At 40.0% G+C, this 22,260-nt stretch overlaps 1 protein-coding gene across 2 annotated transcripts in view; it reads right to left on the minus strand.

Annotated features, from left to right (window-relative positions):
• The window catches only part of ME1 (malic enzyme 1), a 192,965-nt gene that overhangs the window by 156,054 nt on the left and 14,651 nt on the right, over positions 1-22,260 (minus strand). For both annotated transcript variants that reach the window (XM_082668816.1, XM_082668815.1), the window contains exons 2-3: positions 6,748-6,881; positions 566-715 (exon numbers count right to left, since the gene is read on the minus strand). In XM_082668816.1, coding sequence (XP_082524942.1) covers positions 566-715; positions 6,748-6,881 — 284 coding nt within the window. The remainder of the gene's footprint in view (positions 1-565; positions 716-6,747; positions 6,882-22,260) is intronic.

Genomic DNA, 22,260 nt, shown 5'->3' on the forward strand with positions numbered 1-22,260 from the left:
CTCGAGCCTTTATTGTTGCTGCTGTTAAAAGCACTGATACTTATTTCAACTGTTTCTTGCTGCAAAAGTATTTAGTGATATAATAAATAAAGCTATGGTTTTAGAAAAACTATATTATATATTTTATACATCTTTAAAGGTGATTACAATTTCATTTAAAAGAAATCAACAAAAGAGCCAGTTTAATGCCAGCTCTGAATTTAGGAAACAATATACTCCTTATTTTCAGGAAAATTGGGAATCTCTGTTTTAACTTGTAAAATACAAACATAATAGTGGTAATTACCATCTCAGAGCCAAGCTTCATTATGATCAACTACTTTTTCCCAAAAAAAAAAAAGCTCATTTATTGTCTGTAAAAGGAAACATAAATTGGTTTATAAAAAAATACTTTCCCATGATCTTAAATCAGAAATAAAACACTACATTTTTAAATGTTCTTTTAAATGAAGTTTGTTTTAGATTTTTCCAAACTTCAATTCCATTCCATAATTCTTTTTAATTATTGCAAACACTTTACAAAAAAATAAAGAAAGACACAAATTGTACTTAAGAGTTTACATACCTCGGCTTCCGAAATGCTAAACTATATTGTTGGCAAGCCAGACCCACAGTGGGTGTATAAACGATAGGCATGAATTTCTCAATGTCAGACGTTAGCACTCTATAAAAGAGCTTTTCATTTCTATCTTGAAGATCCATTAAGAGAAGATACCTGTGGAAATTGGACATAATTAGATCTACGTTCCAACAAAGTTGTACAATAGCTGTTAGAAATCTAACTAAACATTTCTCAACAAAGTATACAGTAGGTCACACAGAAAACATCTGATCAAAAGACTTTGGAAGTATTCCTAATCATCTCAAAATATGAAGTACCATAAACCTGAGCTAGTGTCATTCAAAATGTTAATATCACTGCTGAGGGACTTCCCTGGTGGCGCAAGGGTTAAGAATCCACCTGCCAATTCAGGGGACACAGGTTCGAGCCCTGGTCCGGAAAGATCCCACATGCCGCGGAGCAACTAAGCCCATGCGCCACAACTACTGAGCCTGCGCTCTAGAGCCCGCAAGCCACAACTACTGAGCCCGTGTGCCACAACTACTGAAGCCTGCGTGCCTAGGGCCCATGCTCCGCAACAGGAGAAGCCACCGCAATGAGAAGCCCGCGCACCGCAACCAAGAGTAGCCCCCACTCTCCACAACTAGAGAAATCCGGCATGCAGCAAGGAAGACCCAAAGCAGCCAAAAAAAAAAAAAAATCAGTGCTGAAATAGCAGTTTTATTTAATATTTGAAAAGACTTTGTCCCTATTTTCAAATCAAAGACAAATGAAAACACCACTGTAGACATAAACGTTAAGTAAATAGAAAGACTTTACCTTGCAGTACTGAATGGCCAAGGGAAATGACAAGCAGAAAATGAGTAAGGAATGTAGCACTGACCCTAAAAATTACTAAGGTAAGCAAGTTCAAGGGACTTTTTACTTATATCAAATGGTCTTTTTCTTTCTAGAGGCAGTTTTCTTTCTAGAGGATGTCTAAATATCAACCTTATCATATTACTGGCAACCTTCAATGGTTTATAGAATAAAACTCAAACTGCCTGGTGCAACTTAAAAGAATCTTCCAAAATTGTCCTTAATAGCCTTACCAGCTTTTTTTGGGGGGGGGGGGGGGAGGTTCTCGTTCCCTGGAATAGTTGAAAATGCACAGAATTTGGAGTCAGAGACACAAAGATTCTAATGCCTGGCAAATAGATGAGTTATTTCAACCCCAAAAATTAACAACTGGGAAGAAGATGATGACTCTTAGACATGCTAAACACTGATCTCACCATGCGGAACTCATCAATGCCAAATCAATGATCAATCCTCAGACCTTATCTTAGTTTACTTGTCAGGACATCTGACACAAGTGGCGTTCCCTAGAGCTCCATACACACTCTTTACCTGAATTCCAGGTCAGCAGATTCTCTGGTTTTCCTATTTCACTGATCATGCCTTTTCTGTTTCTTTGCTATTTTCTCCTCTTCTCTGGAAGGTCTCTAACACTCATCTCTAATATATTATATTACATTAAGAGATTATGTTGGCCTTGCTTCAAGATATATCCCAACCTGAACACCTCCATTGCTACCACCCTGGATCTAAATCACCATCATCTCTTGCCTCTAAGAGTCTCCTAAATACTCTTCCGGCTTACATCCTATTCTCAACGCTGCAGCAAGTCTTCTGGAAATATAGCTCTGACCACGTTGACCTTCTGCTCAAAACCCTGAACAGCTCCCCCTTTCACTCGGAGTAACAGCAGAAGTCCGTCAGTGGCCTCCACAATCTGTCTTTATATAATCTGTCCTCCGTGACCTCATTAATCTGCTCTCCCGACCTACCATTCTTCCCCTCACCCATCCTGCTCCAGACGCAGGTCTCCCTGCTGGTCCCTGAATCTACCAGCTAAAGAGCACTGTTCCTCAGACTTCCTCATGGCTAACCTCCTCACTGCCTCTCATTACTTGCTCATAACCTATCCTCTCTATGAAGTCCATCCTGACAATACAAATTGACCCTACCCACTCGCTCCCCAGCATTCTCATCCCTCGTACCCTGCTCTACCTTTTCTTTTTATTAGCACTTGTCACTTTCTAGCATATTAAATAATTTACTTATTATTTTATTATTTACTTCTTTTTTTTAATATTTTTTTAAAAATAATTTAGGTAAGTTCTGTGAGGGCAGAGATCATTGTCTACAATCCCAATATCTCAAAGAGCACCTAACACTGAGTTGATGCTCAATAAATATTTGAGGGACAGGGACTTCCCTGGTGGCACAGTGGTTAAGAACCCGCCTGCCAATGCAGAGGACATGGGTTCAATCCCTGGTCCAGGAAGATCCCACATGCCATGGGGCAACTAAACCCATGCGCCACAACTACTGAGCCTGTGATCTAGAGCCCGCAAGCCACAACGACTGAAGCCCACGCACCTAGAGCCCGTGCTCCGCAACAAGAGAAGCCACCGCAATGAGAAGCCCGAGCACCGCAACGAAGAGTAGCCCCTGCTCACCACAACTAGAGAAAGCCCGCGCGCAGCAGCAAAGACCCAACACACCCAAAAATAAATTAATTAATTAATTAATTAATTAAACAAAAATCTTTGAGGGACAGTCTGTGATAAAAACATGAAAATCACTAGCTCCGAGGAGGCAGCTGATAAAATGGCCCAGGAAAAGAATATAGAGTAAAAATGGAAGCGGCTGAAGGAAGGACTTAAGAAATACGTGAAAGGGATGGTGAAGGAATTTAAGAAGCAAATATACATGTTGAATAAACTGAGTCAGCCTCTGTCCTCAGCTGCCCCGTCATCACTTATAGGCTCATAAAAGAAGTGGCTACGGCAGGGATGGAGGGTACCCATGGGCTCAGCAACAGGGATTTCCACGCACCAAGGCGGACCTGGCCACAGACACTGCTGAGAGTCCCATCCGCCAGCAGCAGGGACTGACACTGAGCCCCTGATATGCCGCCATCCCATGGCGTGATCAGCAAGCTACCTGGTGGCAGGTTGATTACACTGGACAGCTTCCATCACAGAAGGAACGGCACTGGTTCTCACTGGAAGAGACGCTTACTCTGTATGAAGACTTACCTTCCCTGCACACAATGCTTCTGCCAAAGCTACCCTCCATGGACTTACAAAATGCCTCATCCACTGAATTCCACCCAGCATGACTTCTGATCAAGGAGCTCACTCCACAGCAAATGAAGTGAGGCAATGGGCCCTTGCTCATTGGAATCCACTGGTCTTACCATGTCCCCACCATCCTGAAGCAGCTGGCTTGACAGAATGGTGGAATGGCCTTCTGAAGACTCAGTTACAGCACCAGCTAGGTGACAACACCTTGTAAAGCTGGGGCAAGATACTCCAGGAGGTTATACACGCTCTGAATCCGCATCCAATATATGGTTCTATTTCTCCCATAGCCAGCATTCACAGGTCCTGGAATCACAGGGGTGGAAATGGAAGTGGCACCACTCACCATTATCCCCCAGTGACCCGCCAGCGAAATTCCTGCTTCCTGTCCCTGTGACATGATGCTCCACTGGCCTAGAAGTGTTCATTCTAAAGGGAGGAATGTTTCCACCAGGAGACAATGATTCCACTGAACTGGAAGTTAAGACTGCCACTGGCCACTTTGGGCACCGCGTGCCTCCGAACTAACAGGCAAAGAAGGGAGTTACCGTGCTGGCTGGGGTGACCAACCCTGACTTCAAGGGGAAATCGGACTCCCACTCCATAATGGAGGTAAGGAAGAGGGTGTCTGGAATACAAGAGATCCATTAGGGGGTCTCCATGATTAAAGTCAATGGGAAACTACAACAACCCAATTCAGACAGGACTACTAACGGCCCAGACCCTCCAGAATTAAAGATCTGCCTCACTGTACCAGGTAAGGAGTCAAGACTGGCCGAGGTACTGGCTGAAGGCAAAGGAAGCGTGAAATGGGTAGGGGCAGAAGGTAGTCATAAATACCAGCTCCGATCACGTGACCAGTTACAGAAATGAGGACTGTAATTACCACATGCATTCTTCCTTATTTTGTTATGAGTATGTTTGTGTGTATGTGTATAAAAATATATATTTTTTTTAATATATATATACAAATATATGTAGACAAATATTTTTCCCTCTCTTATCCCTTTGTCATGTAACCTAAGATGTACTGAGTTTATATCATAGTATTTAAATACAGTTGACCCCGAACAATGTGGAGATTGGGGTGCCAACCCCGACATAGTCAAAAATCCACACATAACCTTATAGTTGGCCCTCCATTATCTGTAGTTCCTCATTTGATTCAATCAACTACAGATTATGTAGTACTGTAGGATGTATTTATCGAAAAAATCCAAATATAAGTGGACCTGCACAGTTCAAACCCATGTTGTTCAAGGGTCAACTGTACTTTTTTAATATATTTATTTATTTATATTTATTTTGGGCTGCATTAGGTCTTTATTTCATTGCTGCATGCAGGCTCTCTCCAGCTGCGGCGAGCAGGGGCTACTCTTCATTGTGGTGCACGGGCTTCTCGTTGCGGTGGCTTCTCTTGTTGCGGAGCACGGGCTCTAGGTGCTCAGGCTTCAGTAGTTGTGGCACGTGGGCTCAGTAGTTGTGGCTCGCGGGCTCTAGAGCTCAGGCTCAGTAGTTGTGGTGCACGGGCTTAGCTGCTCTGAGGCATGTGGGATCTTCCCAGACCAGGGTTTGAACCCGTGTCCCCTGCACTGGCAGCTGGATTCTTAACCACTGTGCCACCAGGGAAGTCCCCAAGGGTCAACTGTATAGTTAACTTTTCATCATAGTATTAAAGTCAAGAGATATCAATGAGAAAGGTAAATATCACCAAGGGCTTTACATCCTCTTGTGGGGAAAGAGTATATTTTCGGTTGTACCTGGGATAGTTCTATCATGTTAGGCAGAGGTAGGACATTCTATTGTCTTTATGCAGAGATTCAGTTTGGTTTAAGGAAACGTGCGTGGGTGCCAAGTTGAAAAGGAGTGGTTAGTTTTATGTGTCAACTTGGCTAGGACACAGCACCCAGATACTTGGTCTACTATTCTGGATGTTTCTCTGAAGGCGGTTTTTGTATGAGGTTCACATTTAAATTGGCGTACTTTGAATAAAGCAGATTACCCTCTATAATGTGTGTGAGCCTCATCCAATCAACTGAAAACCTTAATAGAACGAAGACTGGCCTTCCCTCCAACGCCAGAGCAAAAGAAGAATTGCGCCAGCAGACTGCCTTTGGACTTGAACTGCAGCTCTTCCCTGGGGCTCCCAACTGGAGATTTAGGACTGACCAAGTCTCCATAATCACTTGAAATCAAAATCAATCAATAAACCCCTCCCTCTCTCTCCCTCCCTCTCATTATGTGTATGTGTGCGCGCGCACACACACACACACACACACACACACACACACACACACACACACACACACACACACACATATCCTATCTGTTCTATTTCTCTGGAGAACCCTGACTCATACGAAGACTCACTAGGTACTGGTTGAGCTCTCTCTTCTAACCTTTGCAACAACATTTTCAAATAACTATTATTCTCTTCAACCCACAAATGGAAAAACTGAGGTGTAGATGGGTCTAACACCTTAATAAGAAAAGGCAGCATCAAAAGCAGAGGGCAAGGCACATGCAATGGTCATGGCAGTGGTGTAGTGGTTTGCTCTAGTGAGATACAGCCAGAATTTCAACTTAGGGCTAGCTAATTCCCAAGGGTACCTTTATCTTTGTTACCTTTATCTTTGTACAAACATGGAAACTGGGTCCTAAACAAAGTAAGTGACCTAAATTCACAAAAGTGTCGGAACCACGCTTGGAAGATGAAAAAGTGCACTCTCACCTACAACGTACTTAGTGTCTGACTCAAAGCCACTTTCATCTAGTTTGGAATGGCATTTCCTGGTAATTCACCTTCATAGCAACAACTTTATCACAAGAGAAAAGTTGTCTTTCTGAGGATATAGTTTAGAAAATTTTAGTTTGTTCAGATGTTCCTACAGAGGGTAAATTTTTTACAAAACATCATTGTATTTACAGGCAAATCCTCCTAGAAGTTGGCTACTCTTTCCAAAGCACTAAATATTTAAACTTTCTCATCTGATAAAAACTAAGCTAGACAGTTGCCTATGAGACATACAAAAATCACCTTCAGGAACATGTTACCTGTCAAAATCAGAGTTCAGATGCTCGAAATTCTTAATTACTCTAAGGACCTGGATATCCTGGCTGATGAAGCAAGGTGGCAACAATCCATGAATGTTCAACTGCTGTCTCTCTTCCAGGGTAAAAGCCAAGTCCTATGGAGAAAAGGAAAACACAATAATTCAACGGGGGAAAAGGACAAAACGCGTATCTACACACCAAATAAATCCAACAAGTATATGGAACTGAAAATCAGAAGATCTGGCATCCCTCCAAGCGTGGCCATGTGACTGAGTAAACCACGTAATCTCTCCACACCTCACTTTCCTCACCTTTAAATATTAGGATAATATTTTCAGATCTGTGTCACTTAGATAACGTTAGGATAAAATCAGGCAATGGATAGGAGGAAATTATCTGAAGCCACGCAAATGAAAGAAGATATAATTATCAGTATTAGTACCATTAAATTTAAAAATGAATAGTAGTTACTACAAAAGGTTTTTAAATGATGAACATGAGTAGGTCACCTACGACCTGCTGTCTTTCTTTTTTATTTATTTATTTATTCATTGGTTGCATCAGATCTTAGTTGCGGCACATGGGATCTTTCGTTGTGGCATGCGGGCTCTTTGTTGCAGTGCACGGGCTCCTCTCTAGATGTGGCGTGCGGGCTGCAGAGCGCGTGGGCTCAGTAATTGCGGCGCACAGGCTTAGTTGCCCTGCAACATGTGTGATCTTAGTTCCCCAACCAAGGATCAAACCAGTGTCCCCTGCATTGCAAGACCAATTCTTAACCCCTGGACCACCAGGGAAGTCCCCTGCTGTGTTTCTATGTATAATATAGGTCAGGAGACACCTTATCTATGATTCTGCGGTACCTTTTCCAACATTCCTCTCCCAAGCTATCTCCCACTAATTATACACTCCTAGTTACACAAAACTTCTCACCATTGCCTGGACATGCCGCACCCCTTTCTTCTTGCACTATACCACAGTCAAGAATGTCTTCCTTCCCTGCTTCTCTCCTTTCAAGCCATATCTCAAACGCTCCCTCCTCTCTAAAGCCTTTCCAGACTCACCCAGTAAGCCCATTCGAGCCTTATTATTATACCTACATTATCTGTTTACACGAACACTGACTGTACAAAACAACAGCATTACAAACTATGAGGCTCAAAAACAAGCAAACAAAATAGAACCGATGAGTGCATACAAAAACCCAGAATGGACCTAGGAGACTGGCCAGGATATAATACGAGGGGACGTAACAGCAGATAAACCCGGTAGTCATTAATCTGGAAGATTAGGATCTCCCTGGAGATACTGAAGCCCAAAATTAGACTAACTGCTTTGGGTCTGGCCCCAACGTGATGATGGGCGGGTTTGCTCCACGTGCTATGGGCACGGCTGGTGCCCGTTTCCAAGATGTTTTGCTCCACCAGCAGCCATTCCTTCACTACAAAAGCCCCATTACATGCCCAGCCGGGGGTCCTCTGGAGTTCTAATACACGTGGACAGCAGCAGGATGGTCCCCCTCCAAGAGGATAATCCAGGGTGTCCAGCCGTGCCTAGTGCCATCACCCCCTCCCAGATGCCTGGAGCACAGCGGACCAGCGCAGCCTCTCTATCCTCTTGCCTGGCGTCCCCGTCCGCACCAGGAGACACTGCGGTGTTGCTAGAACCCTTCCATGCCATTTTCTGTTTCATTTGTGGTTTGTGTCCCCACCAGAATGCAAACTCCACGAGGTCAGGGAATTTTGTCTGTTTTTTTTTCACTGCTTTATCCCTAGTGCTCAGAACAGTAACTGACATTAGACCTCAGTAACGTGCAAGATAAACAAAATAGAAAGTTTTAAATATTTTAGAGACTGACATTAAAATTTTAAAAACATTAAAACTGCTGCTCAGGAAACTAGCCTATCAAGCCTGGTAAAATTACATTTAAAATTTAAAGTAACCAGAAAGGGATGTTTTTGTGAAAAAGGAATCTATAAAATGGAAGGCATACTTCACCTGCTAAAAGCACAACTTGTTGTAAAGATATAAAATAAAACTTTTTATAAGGACATAAAGTAAAATACTTTAAAATATAAAGATATAATATAAAATGTCTGCTTCCTAGAAATGAAGCAGAATTATATACAGTAATGTATTTGAAAAAGAAGACAACAGACTTCTCTCTAGCTTGAAATGAAAACTTGGAAATTAAAAATGGGAAAAAAGCTAGGCTGAAGTTAAAGTCTCAAAAACATATGAATATATGTGAAGAAGCAGCAAACTTTTGAATGTTATGCCCTTGAAAATCTGCCTGTAAAAATAATCATCAAAATATCGATATTCTGAGAATAAGGCTCATTATCGGAAGTACTAACATATGCTCGTTCTTTCACTTTATAATGGCATTAACTCATTTATTGGTGTCATTAGCCAGTCTTTTTACATGAATTTTCCAATGTTTGGTCTGAAACAATTCCTCAGTCTAACAGGTTTACCATACCTTATGCCATGTAAATGATAACGCCACCTGGATATCTCTTACTATATTCTTTGATGTTTAGTAACTACAAACTCCCATAGGCTGTTAGCCAAATTCTCCAACACACACTAAAGTACAAGTTCCACTCTTAAACAAAAACAAACTAACCACTAGGGCTTAGAAATCTGAAGAACTGGGCCAAGTTAAAGAGTTAAAGTCCTATGACTGGATTCATATCCTATTACTACTCTTTGTGAATTTTTAAAAAATCAATGAATATGTAAACTTAAATCTTAAAACCCCTGAAAAATTTTAAATATATACGGCAGTTTTAAGAATGACACATCAATGTGATTCCTACCAACCAGCAGCTTCCCAAGAAGTATTCAGAGAAACAATAAGTTGAATTTTGAACAGTGTAATAATCCCGGCTCTCTACTGCATTTTTTCATACTAACAAAGACATATTAATATATTTTGCAGAAATTTATAAACAGGTCAGTTACATCTAAAACTTGACAGTGACAGCCTAACTTAATACATTCTCCTTATTAAAAAGTTAAGGTAACATATACCTGTTTCAAAGAATTTTTACCTTAGGGTTCTCCTGCAGGGCCTATCCAACAAAGGACATTGTATCCAAAGTACACATGCAGGTTCTAACTTTCAAATGACTTCTACTAAGTCTTTTATGTAGTTGAAAAGCTTAGCTATACATATATTAGGTTTCCAGATCACCTATAATTCTAATTACCTAAAAGTGTTCTCATACACTCTAGGTTCAACCTGTTTTTCTCTTTTTCTTTCTTTTACTTTCCTTCCTCCTTAAAAAACCTTTTGGACCAGATCCCTAGACGGCAGAATGGTATGTTGTTTCACTGCTGAGGGCAACAAACAGGACAACTATTCTTCTAGACTCTACTAATTAATCTATGTATATCTTCTTGAGAAAACTGAGACTCTCAAGCAAAAATGAAAACAAAATTCCTGGCATAACAGGAGACTTATATTAGAAACCATGTTTGCACAGAGCAAACATAACTGAGAAAGAAACTTTGTCCTGAGTAATTTATTAGAAACTATTGCCATAAAAACAGAACAAGTAGGATCTATATTCCACACTAACAGTCTTTAATGTTCCAACGAACCTCAGTAGTTTTTCTTTTTTCCCTGTATAATGACTAAAAATAATCAAGCTGAATGGCAAAAAGGAAAACATTACCTAAATCACAAAAATCTTTAAGATAATCTCTACATGTATGGTAATGCATTATGATAACAGAATTCATTAATTTTAATGTTTGAAGCCATAATCATATTAGGGCAGAGATGTTTGTATGTTTTATTCAACCAGTGAATCCCTAGTGCCCAGAATAATACCCATCACTTTGTAGGTGATCAACAAAAAATGTGTTGGATTAACACATTAATCATTAATAAATCATTCATCAATTACTGATTTGCTATAACTATACAGTTGCTATTATATGTTTCGGAGAAGACAAAGCAGAAAAGTGAAGAAAGAAGGTTTAAAGAAGTAGAAGACAGTGGAAAGTCATAATCGCAAAAAACCTGAAACAACTAAGCTACATTGGTACACAAGAATATTACTCAATAGCAAAAAAGAAAAACTACCGAAACAAGAAACATAGATGAACTGCAAATGCATTACGCTAATGAAAGAAGCCAGACTCAAAAGGTTACATACTGCATGTTTTCATTTATTTGACATTCTGGAAGCAGCAAAATTATAAGGATTGAAAAGATCAGTTCTCGGGTCGGGGAGTGGAGAGAAGAGTTGACTGCAAAGGGGCAGAATGAGGAAATATTTTCGAGGTGGTGGAACTTTTCTTGATTGTGGCGCTGGTTACACAACATTGTACACTTGTCAAAACAAAGAGAAGCAGGGCTTCCCTCGTGGCGCAGTGGTTGAGAGTCCGCCTGCCGATGCAGGGGACACGGGTTCGTGCCCCGGTCCGGGAAGATCCTGCAAGCTGCGGAGCGGCTGGGCCCGTGAGCCATGGCCGCTGAGCCTGAGCGTCCGGAGCCTGTGCTCCGCAACGGGAGAGGCCACAACAGTGAGAGGCCGAGTACCGCAAAAAAAAAAAAAAAAAAAAGAGAAGTATACACCAGAAAGAGTGAATTTCACTGTGCTAAATTTTATTAGGTTCTATAAAAAAATCAATTCAGCAGCTAATCTGCTCCTCATCTGAAAAGAATATAATTAAAATGACTTAAAAGTTTGCTTAGCAAATTATGGATGTATTTCACATTCCAAATTTTAAAATGCCTTTTTTAAAAGCTGATTTGTCTTCAATTTCTTTACCAAATTTTTTCATAATTTATGATTTTGACTGAACTACATACAGATTTGATAAATGTGACATTACAGATAATATGGCATATCTGTCCTAAAAGTTCTTATGAAAAAATGTTTTAGAATTTTGTTGACAGTAATTTTGGGGAGAAATTATTTATATGTAAAGAGTACGAAAGGAGAGACCTTTACATTTTTATTATTTATTGCTCTGAAATAAAGAGATCAAATTGAGCTTTAGTTTTAAATATAATAATTTCAAATGTATTAACATAGTTTATGTGCATATTTCATATCTATAGAATGAGAAGAGATACTGGACATTTGCCCTGGACACATTCTACTGAATGGTTCCTTCCCCCAAGTCTTCCAGATTGCCAAAAATTGTTCTTTGAAATTGATTTTTTTTAAATTCTAATTGACAACATAGATAATAACTTTTAAAATTTTCCTAGTGGTATACAATCTCATTTCTTCAAAAAAAAACCATCAGCCAGATGGAATATACATTTCCAAGGTAAAGTTTACATCAGAAAAATATGATTATTTTGAATGCATTCAGCTGTGCAGTCAAGTTCTCTGGTAATAGTCTCCTCTAAAAGACAGAAAAATCAATTATTTAAAATCAATATATTAACATCTTTAAGAAAAAATATTTGGCTTTATTACATAGCAATTAATTCTTACAGATATCTGATATAAAGTAATTTAAACTGATATAAGTAATGATTATAAAAATATATCTAAAATACACTTGGCCCTAGATACCCTAAAACTTACAAGAAAATATCATAATTGTACAACACCCCAAACTTATTTAATCTAGGTATTACAGGATATAGCAAGTATAACTACATTGTAGTTTAAGTGATGTTTGCTCAATTTTAAAAAAGAAAGAATACCTCTACCTAAAGGAGCAAAAGGATTTTTAAAATATCAGATGAGATGTTTAATTAGGTCAAGTATTTCTTACTTAAAAGTCAGAACTTTATAGATTCCTTATAAGGCTGAGAAATTGTTAACCATCAATGTCAACACTACATTTTCCAAACATAAGTCTTAAAATCATTAATAAGGTTTCAAAACCCTTTCAACAGAATGGAGTTCTACTGTTCTCAAAGAAGTTTTAAGGCAAATTTCACAGTAGAGAAAAGTCCCTGTTAAGGAAGCAGACTGGTAATTCTTAATAAACTATTGAAACTACCAATGTACACAAACGATAAAACCAAGTCTAAGGTCACGGATTGAAATGTACATGAATAATCCAAAGCAAATGGGCAATGCCCATCGCCAGAAGAGCCTCTAGTAATCACACGGACATTCACGCTATTCTAACAAATATATTATACATGTGACTCAGACAAAACCCTCTAAATATGCCTATGATAATATGGAAAGCAAATACCCAAGACAGTGAACCCGAAAGATCAGGACCACAAGATAACTGTCTATTGTGCCTTCATTTGATTTCCTCCCTCTTTGAGGTAGTAGAAGAAATCTACAGCCTCAAAGTAGACAGCAATCCAATACACTGAGTTACCAATTAAATCACACATGAATTTGTTAATGACCCTTGCCGATTCCTGAACGGTGGCCTTCCTCCTTCGCTCTGGATTAGGGAGGTGTCCTCCAGTGTTCTCCTACAGCACCACGTACTTCTATCATGGAACTTCCCATATTTCATTATTTCTGTTTAACTACTATTTCACCCAGAGATCTAGGTGCTTCTGACGGACAGGCACTATGCTATTCATATCTGTATGACAGCACCTAATCCAACATCAGGATGGAGCAGTGCCTCAATCAATTTTAAATAAACAAATAAATATATGGATCTGAAACAACTTTTCAGTTTCACGTAGTTCAGTTCTCTGTAGCTCTATTTTGAATAACCAACACACCTAATTCAAATTCAAACTAAAATTTTTTCATATGTGCACTAATAGAGCGCTCATGATTTGAAAGCTCTCAAATAACAATTGCGCTTTCCACACATACATTAGATTATTTAATTAAATTAATCCACTTGTAACAGCTTTTTAAAATGACTTTGAACCAGGTATTCAAGATCAACTTGGTATGACAAAAAGACATTTCTACCTGTCAGCCTAAGTGCTAGAGTTTGTGAGGATTTTTTTTTAAGTACCTTCATCTAAACAAGGGTTTCTCAACCTCAGCACTAGTGACATTTTGGGCTAGATAATTCTTTGTTGTAGGCAGCTGTCTAGTACATTTTGAATACATTATAGGTTCCATTAATCCACGCACTTTAAATTTACACACATAATTCACTAACAAATATGAATTCATGGCAATATAAGTCTATAGAGCATACTATCTGGATTTAGACCCAAGTTTGGTTCACAAGGAGATATTATTTAACACTATGATTTTGAGCAGGTACTTAAAAGTGCTTGGGGTTAAATGCAGGCTCTCCTCAACTTTCGCATCTACTAAATAGGAGTAATCAAACATATGGAACACACAGTAGATGTGCATGTTATGTGTGTCCCGTTTGGTTGCTGAGAGGATAAAATGAGACCAGAAATTTTTGCATCCTATGTGAATTATAAAGTATCATATTGATAAAAATGCGTGAGTTACTAATAATAACTTTTAAAACAAAACCATGAACATACAAGAGCTAAGTAAATACTGACTTTTATTCTTCACATTCTTGGTATTGTCAGAAAACTCCTGAATTTAAGAATCAGTTTTTAGAGACCCTGTCAGTACTTTCTGTGAAGACCCAATTTAGAACCCTACCAAAGGTTCTGAACCTAAGGTCCAAGGACCTAATAATCACAGACCCTCAAGGAATCAGTGGGTATAATTCAGGAATCTTTAAACGTGGACATCTTTTCTCACTAACTGTATGAAATTTAGTGTTTCCTTCCATTATAAAAGAAGGGAGAAGAGAAATAGTAGTAGTTCCTGTGATTATGTCATAAATAGAAATAACAAATATTTTCATATCACATTACATCTGTGACATATATCTTGAAATATCATTTATGTTTATCATCACTTTGAAATTACAGTAGTGTTAGACCCAAAATATGGTTGTTTTATAACATAAACAGGCATACAGTCTAGTCATATTGATGACCTTCATACTGACCTCTTTACAAAATTTTATTTTAAATTGCCCGTATTTAAATATATTATCTTGCTATTTAAGTCTTTGATAAAGAGGAATATACCTTATAATATCCCACATTTATTTTTTCAATATTCTGATATCTATATTTCAATATAATCGGTTTCTCTTGTAACACTCTTTATTTCAAACACTATTTATTTAAACCAGGGATTTAAGGAGTCACAGACTTCACCAAATTTCCAAAGGGGACTTTGGCAAAAAATATGTTAAGAACTATTGCAGAAAATTATGCTTCGGTGTCCTAAGGGATGTATACTTCACATGATATTCCCGGAAATACCACAAGATGGCTTTCTTACTTCAGATCCACAGTTGAGATTTTCAGAAACATTTTATCTCCTCTCAGAGTTATTTTACGGAAGATTGTGAAGCTCACTGTATTGATCGGGGTTCTCCAGAGAAACAGAGCCAGTAGGGTGTATGAATATACATCATACATATGGAGAAATTTACGATCAGGCATTGAAATTATGGAAGCCTTGGACAAGTCTCCAGATCTGAAGTCGGCAGGCTGGAGACTAGCAAGAGCCAATGGTGTAGGTCTAGTCCAAGTTCAACGGCTGGAGAAACCGGGAGTGCCAATAGTATGGTTCTAGTGTGAAGGCCAGTAAGTTCAAGACCCAGGAAGAGCCAAAGATTCAGGTCAGGTCCAAAGGTAGGAAAAAACTGGTGTCCCAGCCTGTAGGCGGTCCAGCAAGACGGGTTCCCTCTTACTCACAGGAGGGTCAGCCCTTTTGTTCTATCCAGGCCTTCAACTGATTGAATGAGGCCCACCCACACGAGGGAGGGAAGTGTGCTTCACTCAGTCTACCAATTCAAATGTCAATCTCATCCAGAGACACCCTCCTAGACATACCCCAAATAATATCTGAGCAAACATCTGGGCACCCAGTGGCCCAGTCAAGTGGATACAGAATTAATCATCATCTCACCAAATATTTTTCAACAAGTATTTGTTGAGCGAATGCTCACAATGCTTACAGGCACTAAACCAATGGAACACCGACATGCTAAATGTGGTTCAAAGCTTCATGAAGTTTGCAGTCCAGAGAGCTTAACAGGACATTATAGGAATAGCTACACAAATAACTCTAAAATAACAATGTGATAAGTACAGGGGAAAGAAAAGGCAAAACTTAAGATCTAAGTTCATCTGGAGGGTTAAAAAGGAAGAGCTCACTGAGCAGTGAGGTTCAACTGAGATCTAAGGACAAGTAGAAGAGGAGGGGTTGACCAGCTGAAACGCTGGAGGTGGTAATGCCGGAAAGAGAGGCACAAACCCCGATGCAGAAAAGCGTGGCTTCTTGGAGAGAGCAGAGTGAAGGAAACACCAGCTGTGGGAAGAATGATGAAAGAGGCAAGCCCTGTTGACTAAAGTTTTAAACCTTAAATCTAGTTGTCGCTGTTGTTTTCCTGGTGAGTTATGCCGTCGCATGAAAATGCTACCAGGGAGCCGGCAGCACTCACCACACAGTATGTGGGACTCCTACACTGAGGAATCCCGATACTCAAGGTGGCTCAGTGAAGAAAGATGAAGCCATGCTTCAGAACCAGTTTCAGAGTACCAGGCAACTAACAAAGGACTCAGCCGGGGACCACGACTCCCTGTTTTCCACGTGTCCGTCTGATTCACACACTTCCCCCCAACTGCGCCCGTTCTCTGTATACCACCACCTCCTCTCCACCACACTAAGGGATTCATACCCTACATCAGTGACAACTTAACATATGAAAATTAACTTCAAACAATATTTAAAAACACACTTTGTAGAATATTTCTGGTCTATAATGGAAACTCCGGTCACCAGAAGCAGCAGTTCCCAGCAAGGGAAAACAGTGAGCCGGGGCACAGAAATGGGAGGGAAACAAGCCTGTCATATTTTTGTATATTTATTTTTATACAGTGAACCTGTAAGGATATTAAAACATATTAAGAACCATTTATCTCATTTTCCAAGAATAAGATAATCATATTTCTTATTTACATTGGTTAAATCACTATCCTTATGTTTCCGGCAGCTCTGGCTTGGGCAGAGACGGCCAGTTGCCTACTGTAACATCTGTTCTCCCTTTCCTCCCCAGCAAGAAAATCCTAATATTACGTAGGGCGGTCATGTATCAGGTGAAAGACTACCATTCCAGACTCCCCTGGAGTGAGATGCGGTCATGTGACAAAGTCCTGAGCAATGATATGGAAGCAGAACTGTTGCGTGCATTGTGGGAAAGGCTCCTTAAAGAAAGCTGACTCCACTGGAAAGGAGGCCTTCTTGTGTTCCTCTCATTTCTTCCAGCGGCCAGCTTGGAAAGAGTAGATGATGTCTATAAACCTATAGCTGGTTAGGACCAAGAAGTGCTCTTGAAGACGGCAGAGCAGCAACGTCCCTGATGACTCTGTGGACCCACCAAACAGCCCCAGACTGTCTACCTCTAAGTTCCTTCATGGGTGAAAGAGAAATAAGCTAGGTCTTAAGTGAGTCACTGCTGTTTTGTTGTTTTTTGTTTGTTATATGTAGCAAAGTCTAATTCTATTTCTTTTTTTTTGTTTTTTTGTTGTTGCTTCTTTTTTTTTTTTTTTGCGGTACGCAGGCCTCTCACCGTTGTGGCCTCTCCCGCTGCGGAGCACAGGCTCCGGACACGCAGGCTCAGTGGCCATGGCTCACGGGCCCAGCTGCTCCGCGGCATGTGGGATCCTCCCGGACCAGGGCACGAACCCATGTCCCCTGCATCGGCAGGCGGACTCTCAACCACTGCGCCACCAGGGAAGCCCGCAAAGTCTAATTCTAAATGATACACTGGTCATCCTTATACTCACTAAAGAGAAGAGATTCTCCAACACACACCCAACAGCATAAACATCCCTCAAGTGGCATGTGACCTGTGGAGAGGTTATGGCCACATCTGAAAGGTAGAACAGAGCTATAAGAATGACTTCAAGAATGATCCCTCATTTATCCCTTCAATAAACCTTTTTTTTGCAGAATACTTAACTATATTCCAGGGCCTATGAGCAGCTATGTTGAAAGATGAAGCTATCATACAAACCAGCATAACCACCCTGCAACCCACCTCCACCAAGGAACTTTGAATCTTGTAATTTCTGTAGTATTTTTTTCATCATAACATGAAGAGGAACAGAAATGAAGTACTATATAGATGTAAAAAAAAAAAACAAACATCTTTCTAAATCCTTAGAATACAGAAATATTTCCACAAAACTCTACATAGAAATGAACCATTTTCCACAGAATATTTATTTGGCTGTAGAAAATGTCCCCAGTAAACTGGGCAAAAAAAATGTGAATAAACATTTGAGAGCTGATTCCCCCATTTTTTTTTCCCCTGAAACTTAAAATCAAGTTAGACTTAGTTTCACACATTCCCACCTTTAAAATAACAATCTAAGGGTTCTGGTCCTGTGCAAGATGGTATAAGCATACTTTTCCTTGTCTCTCCCACTAAATCCAACTCTAGACCTTGCATACAATGCACTGAGCAGCCATGTGAAAACTCTGAAGGGTAAATGGTAGGAGAAGAACTGGGGAAGAAGACCAGAATCCAAGGTACCACCAAAGCATCAGTGACATTTCTTGGAGTTTGCCCTCCAGTATGACCTGGCTTTTTTGTTTTTCATATCCCTCTGTAATCAACTGACCTTGACTCAAAAAGCAGCACAAAGGCTGCGAATGCAACTGAGTGCAGGCAAAAGGAGTGCCAACAGAAGATTTCTCCTTCTGGTCCAAGAATCAGAAAAGGGTACTCTTTCAAAGGTCACAGAGGAGGGAGATTGACTATTATTTTCCATTCTCTCCAGTCCCAACCCCCAGGCAATCCCATAGTGGGTGGCAGGAGCCACTGCAGATGTCTAAAATTCTGAGGGAGGAAAATCATTCTTTTTAAACAAAGGAGCAATGGTCCCAAGATCATGGGTCAAATGTCTGTTGCATTTTTCTCTGTCTTCCAGTAAAACTTGGCCCCAGATACAAACGCACCTGGAGGAAACACATAGCAGAGCGGGGAAACTAAAGGCCCAGTTTTCTGGCTACTGGGCTGGAAAGGGGGGACCTCAAGGAGACAAAAAGTATCAGAAAGATCACAGAGAAAAGGAAACTCAAGAAAGTAATCTCATAAAGTTGTACATAAACTCCTGAGGTCACCTCTAAGCTATGCATGTATAGATCTGATCTTAAACAGCATAACAAAGGACCTCAGAACTAAACTATAGAGTAAACCGCTGCATAGATCCTACACTGGCCACTAAGCAGTACACATGATGAACAGATCCAAGCAGAACTACAAAGGAGGCTTTGAAAACATAATTGATACTGGAACCACAACCCATAGAAGGTGAGTCCAACTTTCAAACTGACCTAACCAGGTTGAGTGGCTGCAAAAAACTAAAAATAAGAGCATTCCCTTGAGGATTTAACCAAAACCTAGAGTCTCCTAATATGCAAAATATCCAGAATACATGCAAAAATTACTCAGCATATAAAGGAACAGGAAAGTGTTAATTCTCAAAGGGAAAAAAATCAACAAACGCCAGTCCTGAGATGACACATACAATGGAATTATCACATGAAGACTTACAATGTTACTGCAACTATGCCACAAACCATAAGGGCCAAACATTTTGAAACAAATGGAAAGATAAAAAGTCTTGGCCAAGAAAGAAAAGCTATAAAAAACCAAATGGAAATTTTAGAACTGAAAAATACAATAACTGACATAAAATATTCACTGGATGGGCTCAAGAACAGAAACGAGGTATAAGAGCAGAGACTCAATTAACTTAAAGATAGATAATTAGAAATTAACCATCTGAAAAGAAAAAAGAAAAAAAAGACTGAAAAAAAAGTCAGAGGCTCAGGGACCTGTGGGACAATACCAAAAGGCCTACTACTTATTTCAACAGAATCCAAAAGCAGAGGAAAAAGAAAAAACATTTGGAGAAATAATGGCTAAAAACATACCAATTTTAGCACAAGACATAAACTGAAAAACTCAAGAAGCTCAGCAAACCTCAAGAAGATAAAGAAATCCAAACCCAGAAAAATTATATTCAAGTTGCTGAAAACTAAAAAATAAAGAAAACATCTTTAAATGAGCCAAAGAAAAATGACATCACATACACATGACATTTCAAATGACTGCAGATTTCTCATCAGAAATAAGGAAGGCCAAGAGGAAGAGAAATGGCATTATTAAAGCATTGAAGGAAAACAACCGTCAACCTAGAATTGGTTCAAGATGGTGGAGGAGAAGGACGTGCTCTCACTCCCTCTTGTGGGAGCACTGGAATCACAACTAACTGCTGAACAATCATCGACAGGAAGACACTAGAACTCACCAAGAAAGATACCCCACATCCAAAGACAAGGGAGAAGCCACAATGAGATGGTAGGAGGGACACAATCACAATAAAATCAAATCCCATAACTGCTGGGTGGGTGACACACAGACTGGAGAACACTTATACCACAGAAGTCCACCACTGGAGTGAAGGTTCTCAGCCCTATGTCAGGCTTTCCAACTTGGGGGTCCGGCAATGGGAGGAGGAATTTCTAGAGAATCAGACTTTGAAGGCTAATGGGATTTGATTGCAGGACTTCGAAAGGACTGGGGGAAAAAGAGACTCCACTCTTGGAGGGCACACACGAAGTAGTGCACTGGGACCCAGGGGAAGGAGCAGTGACCCCATAGGAGATTGAACCAGACCTGCCTGCTAGTGTTGGAGGGTCTCCTGCAGAGGCAGGGGGTGGCTGTGTCTCACCATGAGGACAAAGACACTGGCAGCAGAAGTTCTGGGAAGTACTGCTTGGCCTGAGCCTTCCCAGAGTCAGCCATTAGCCCCACCAAAGAGCCCAAGTAGGCTCCAGTGTTGGGTCTCCCCATGCCAAACAACCAGTAGGGAGGGAACCCAGCCACACCCATCAGCAGATTAAAGAAGATTAAAGTTTTACTGAGCTCTGCCCACCAGAGCAACACCCAGCTCTACCCACCACCAGTCCCTCTCATCAGGAAAACTGCACAAGCCTCTTACATACCTTCACCCACCAGAGGGCAGACAGCAGAAGCAAGAAGAACTACAATCCTGCAACCTGTGGAACAAAAACCACATTCACAGAAAGACAGACAAGATGAAAAGGCAGAGGGCTATGTACCAGATGAAGGAACAAGATAAAACCCCAAAAACAACTAAATGAAATGGAGATAAGCAACCTTCCAGAAAAAGAATTCAGAATAATGATAGTGAAGATGATCCAGGATCTTGGAAAAAGAATGGAGGCAAAGATCAAGAAGATGCAAGAAATATTTAACAAAGACCTAGAAGAATTAAAGAACAAACAGAGATGAATAATACAATAACTGAAATGAAAAACACACTAGAAAGAATCAATAGCAGAATAACTGAGGCAGAAGAACAGATAAGTGACCTGAAAGACAGAATGGTGGAATTCACTGCTGTGGAACAGAATAAAGAAAAAAGAAAGAAAAGAAATGAAGACAGCCTAAGAAAACTCTGGGACAACTTAAATGCAACAAAATTCACATTATAGGGGTCCCAGAAGGAGAAGAGAAAGAGAAAGGACCAGAGAAAATATTTCAAGAGATTATAGTGGAAAACTTTCCTAACATGGGAAAGGAAATAGCCACCCAAGGCCAGGACGTGCAGAGAGTCCCACACAGGATAAACCCAAGGAGAAACAAGCTGAGACACATAGTTATCAAACGGGCAAAAATTAAAGACAAAGAAAAATTATTGAAAGCAGCAAGGGAAAAACGACAAATAACATATAAATGACATACATAACCTCCCATAAGGTTAACAGCTGATTTCTCAGCAGAAACTCTACAAGCCAGAAGGGAGTGGCATGACATATTTAACGTGATGAAAGGGAAGAACCGACAAGCAAGATTATTCTACAGGGCAAAGATCTCATTCAGATTCGATGGAGAAATCAAAAGCTCTACAGACAAGCAAAAGCTAATAGAATTCAGCACCAGCAAACCAGCTCTACAACAAATGCTAAAAGGAACTTCCCTAAGTGGGAAACACAAGAGAAGAAAAGGACCTACAAAAACAAACACAAAACAATTAAGAAAATGATCATGGGAACATACATATCGATAATTTACTTAAATGTGAATGGATTAAACACTCCAACCAAAAGACACAGGCTCGCTGAATGGAAACAAAAACAAGACCCATATATATGCTATCTACAAGAGACCCACTTCAGACCTAGGTACACATGCAGACTGGAAGTGAGGGGATGGAAAAAGATATTCCATGCAAATGGAAATCAGAAGAAAGCTGGAGTAGCAATACTCATATCAGATAAAATAGACTTTAAAATAAAGAATGTTACAAGAGAGAAGGAAGGACACTACATAATGATCAGGGATCAATCCAAGAAGATATAGCAATTATAAATATATATACACCCAACATAGTAGCACCTCAATACATAAGGAAACTGCTAACACCTATAAAACAGGAAATCGACAGCAACACAAGAATAGTGGGGGACTTTGTAACACCTCACTTACACCAATGGACAGATCATCCAAACA

This window comes from Grampus griseus (genome assembly GCF_964374135.1).
Source record: "Grampus griseus genome assembly, chromosome: 13".
NCBI lineage: Eukaryota > Metazoa > Chordata > Mammalia > Artiodactyla > Delphinidae > Grampus > Grampus griseus.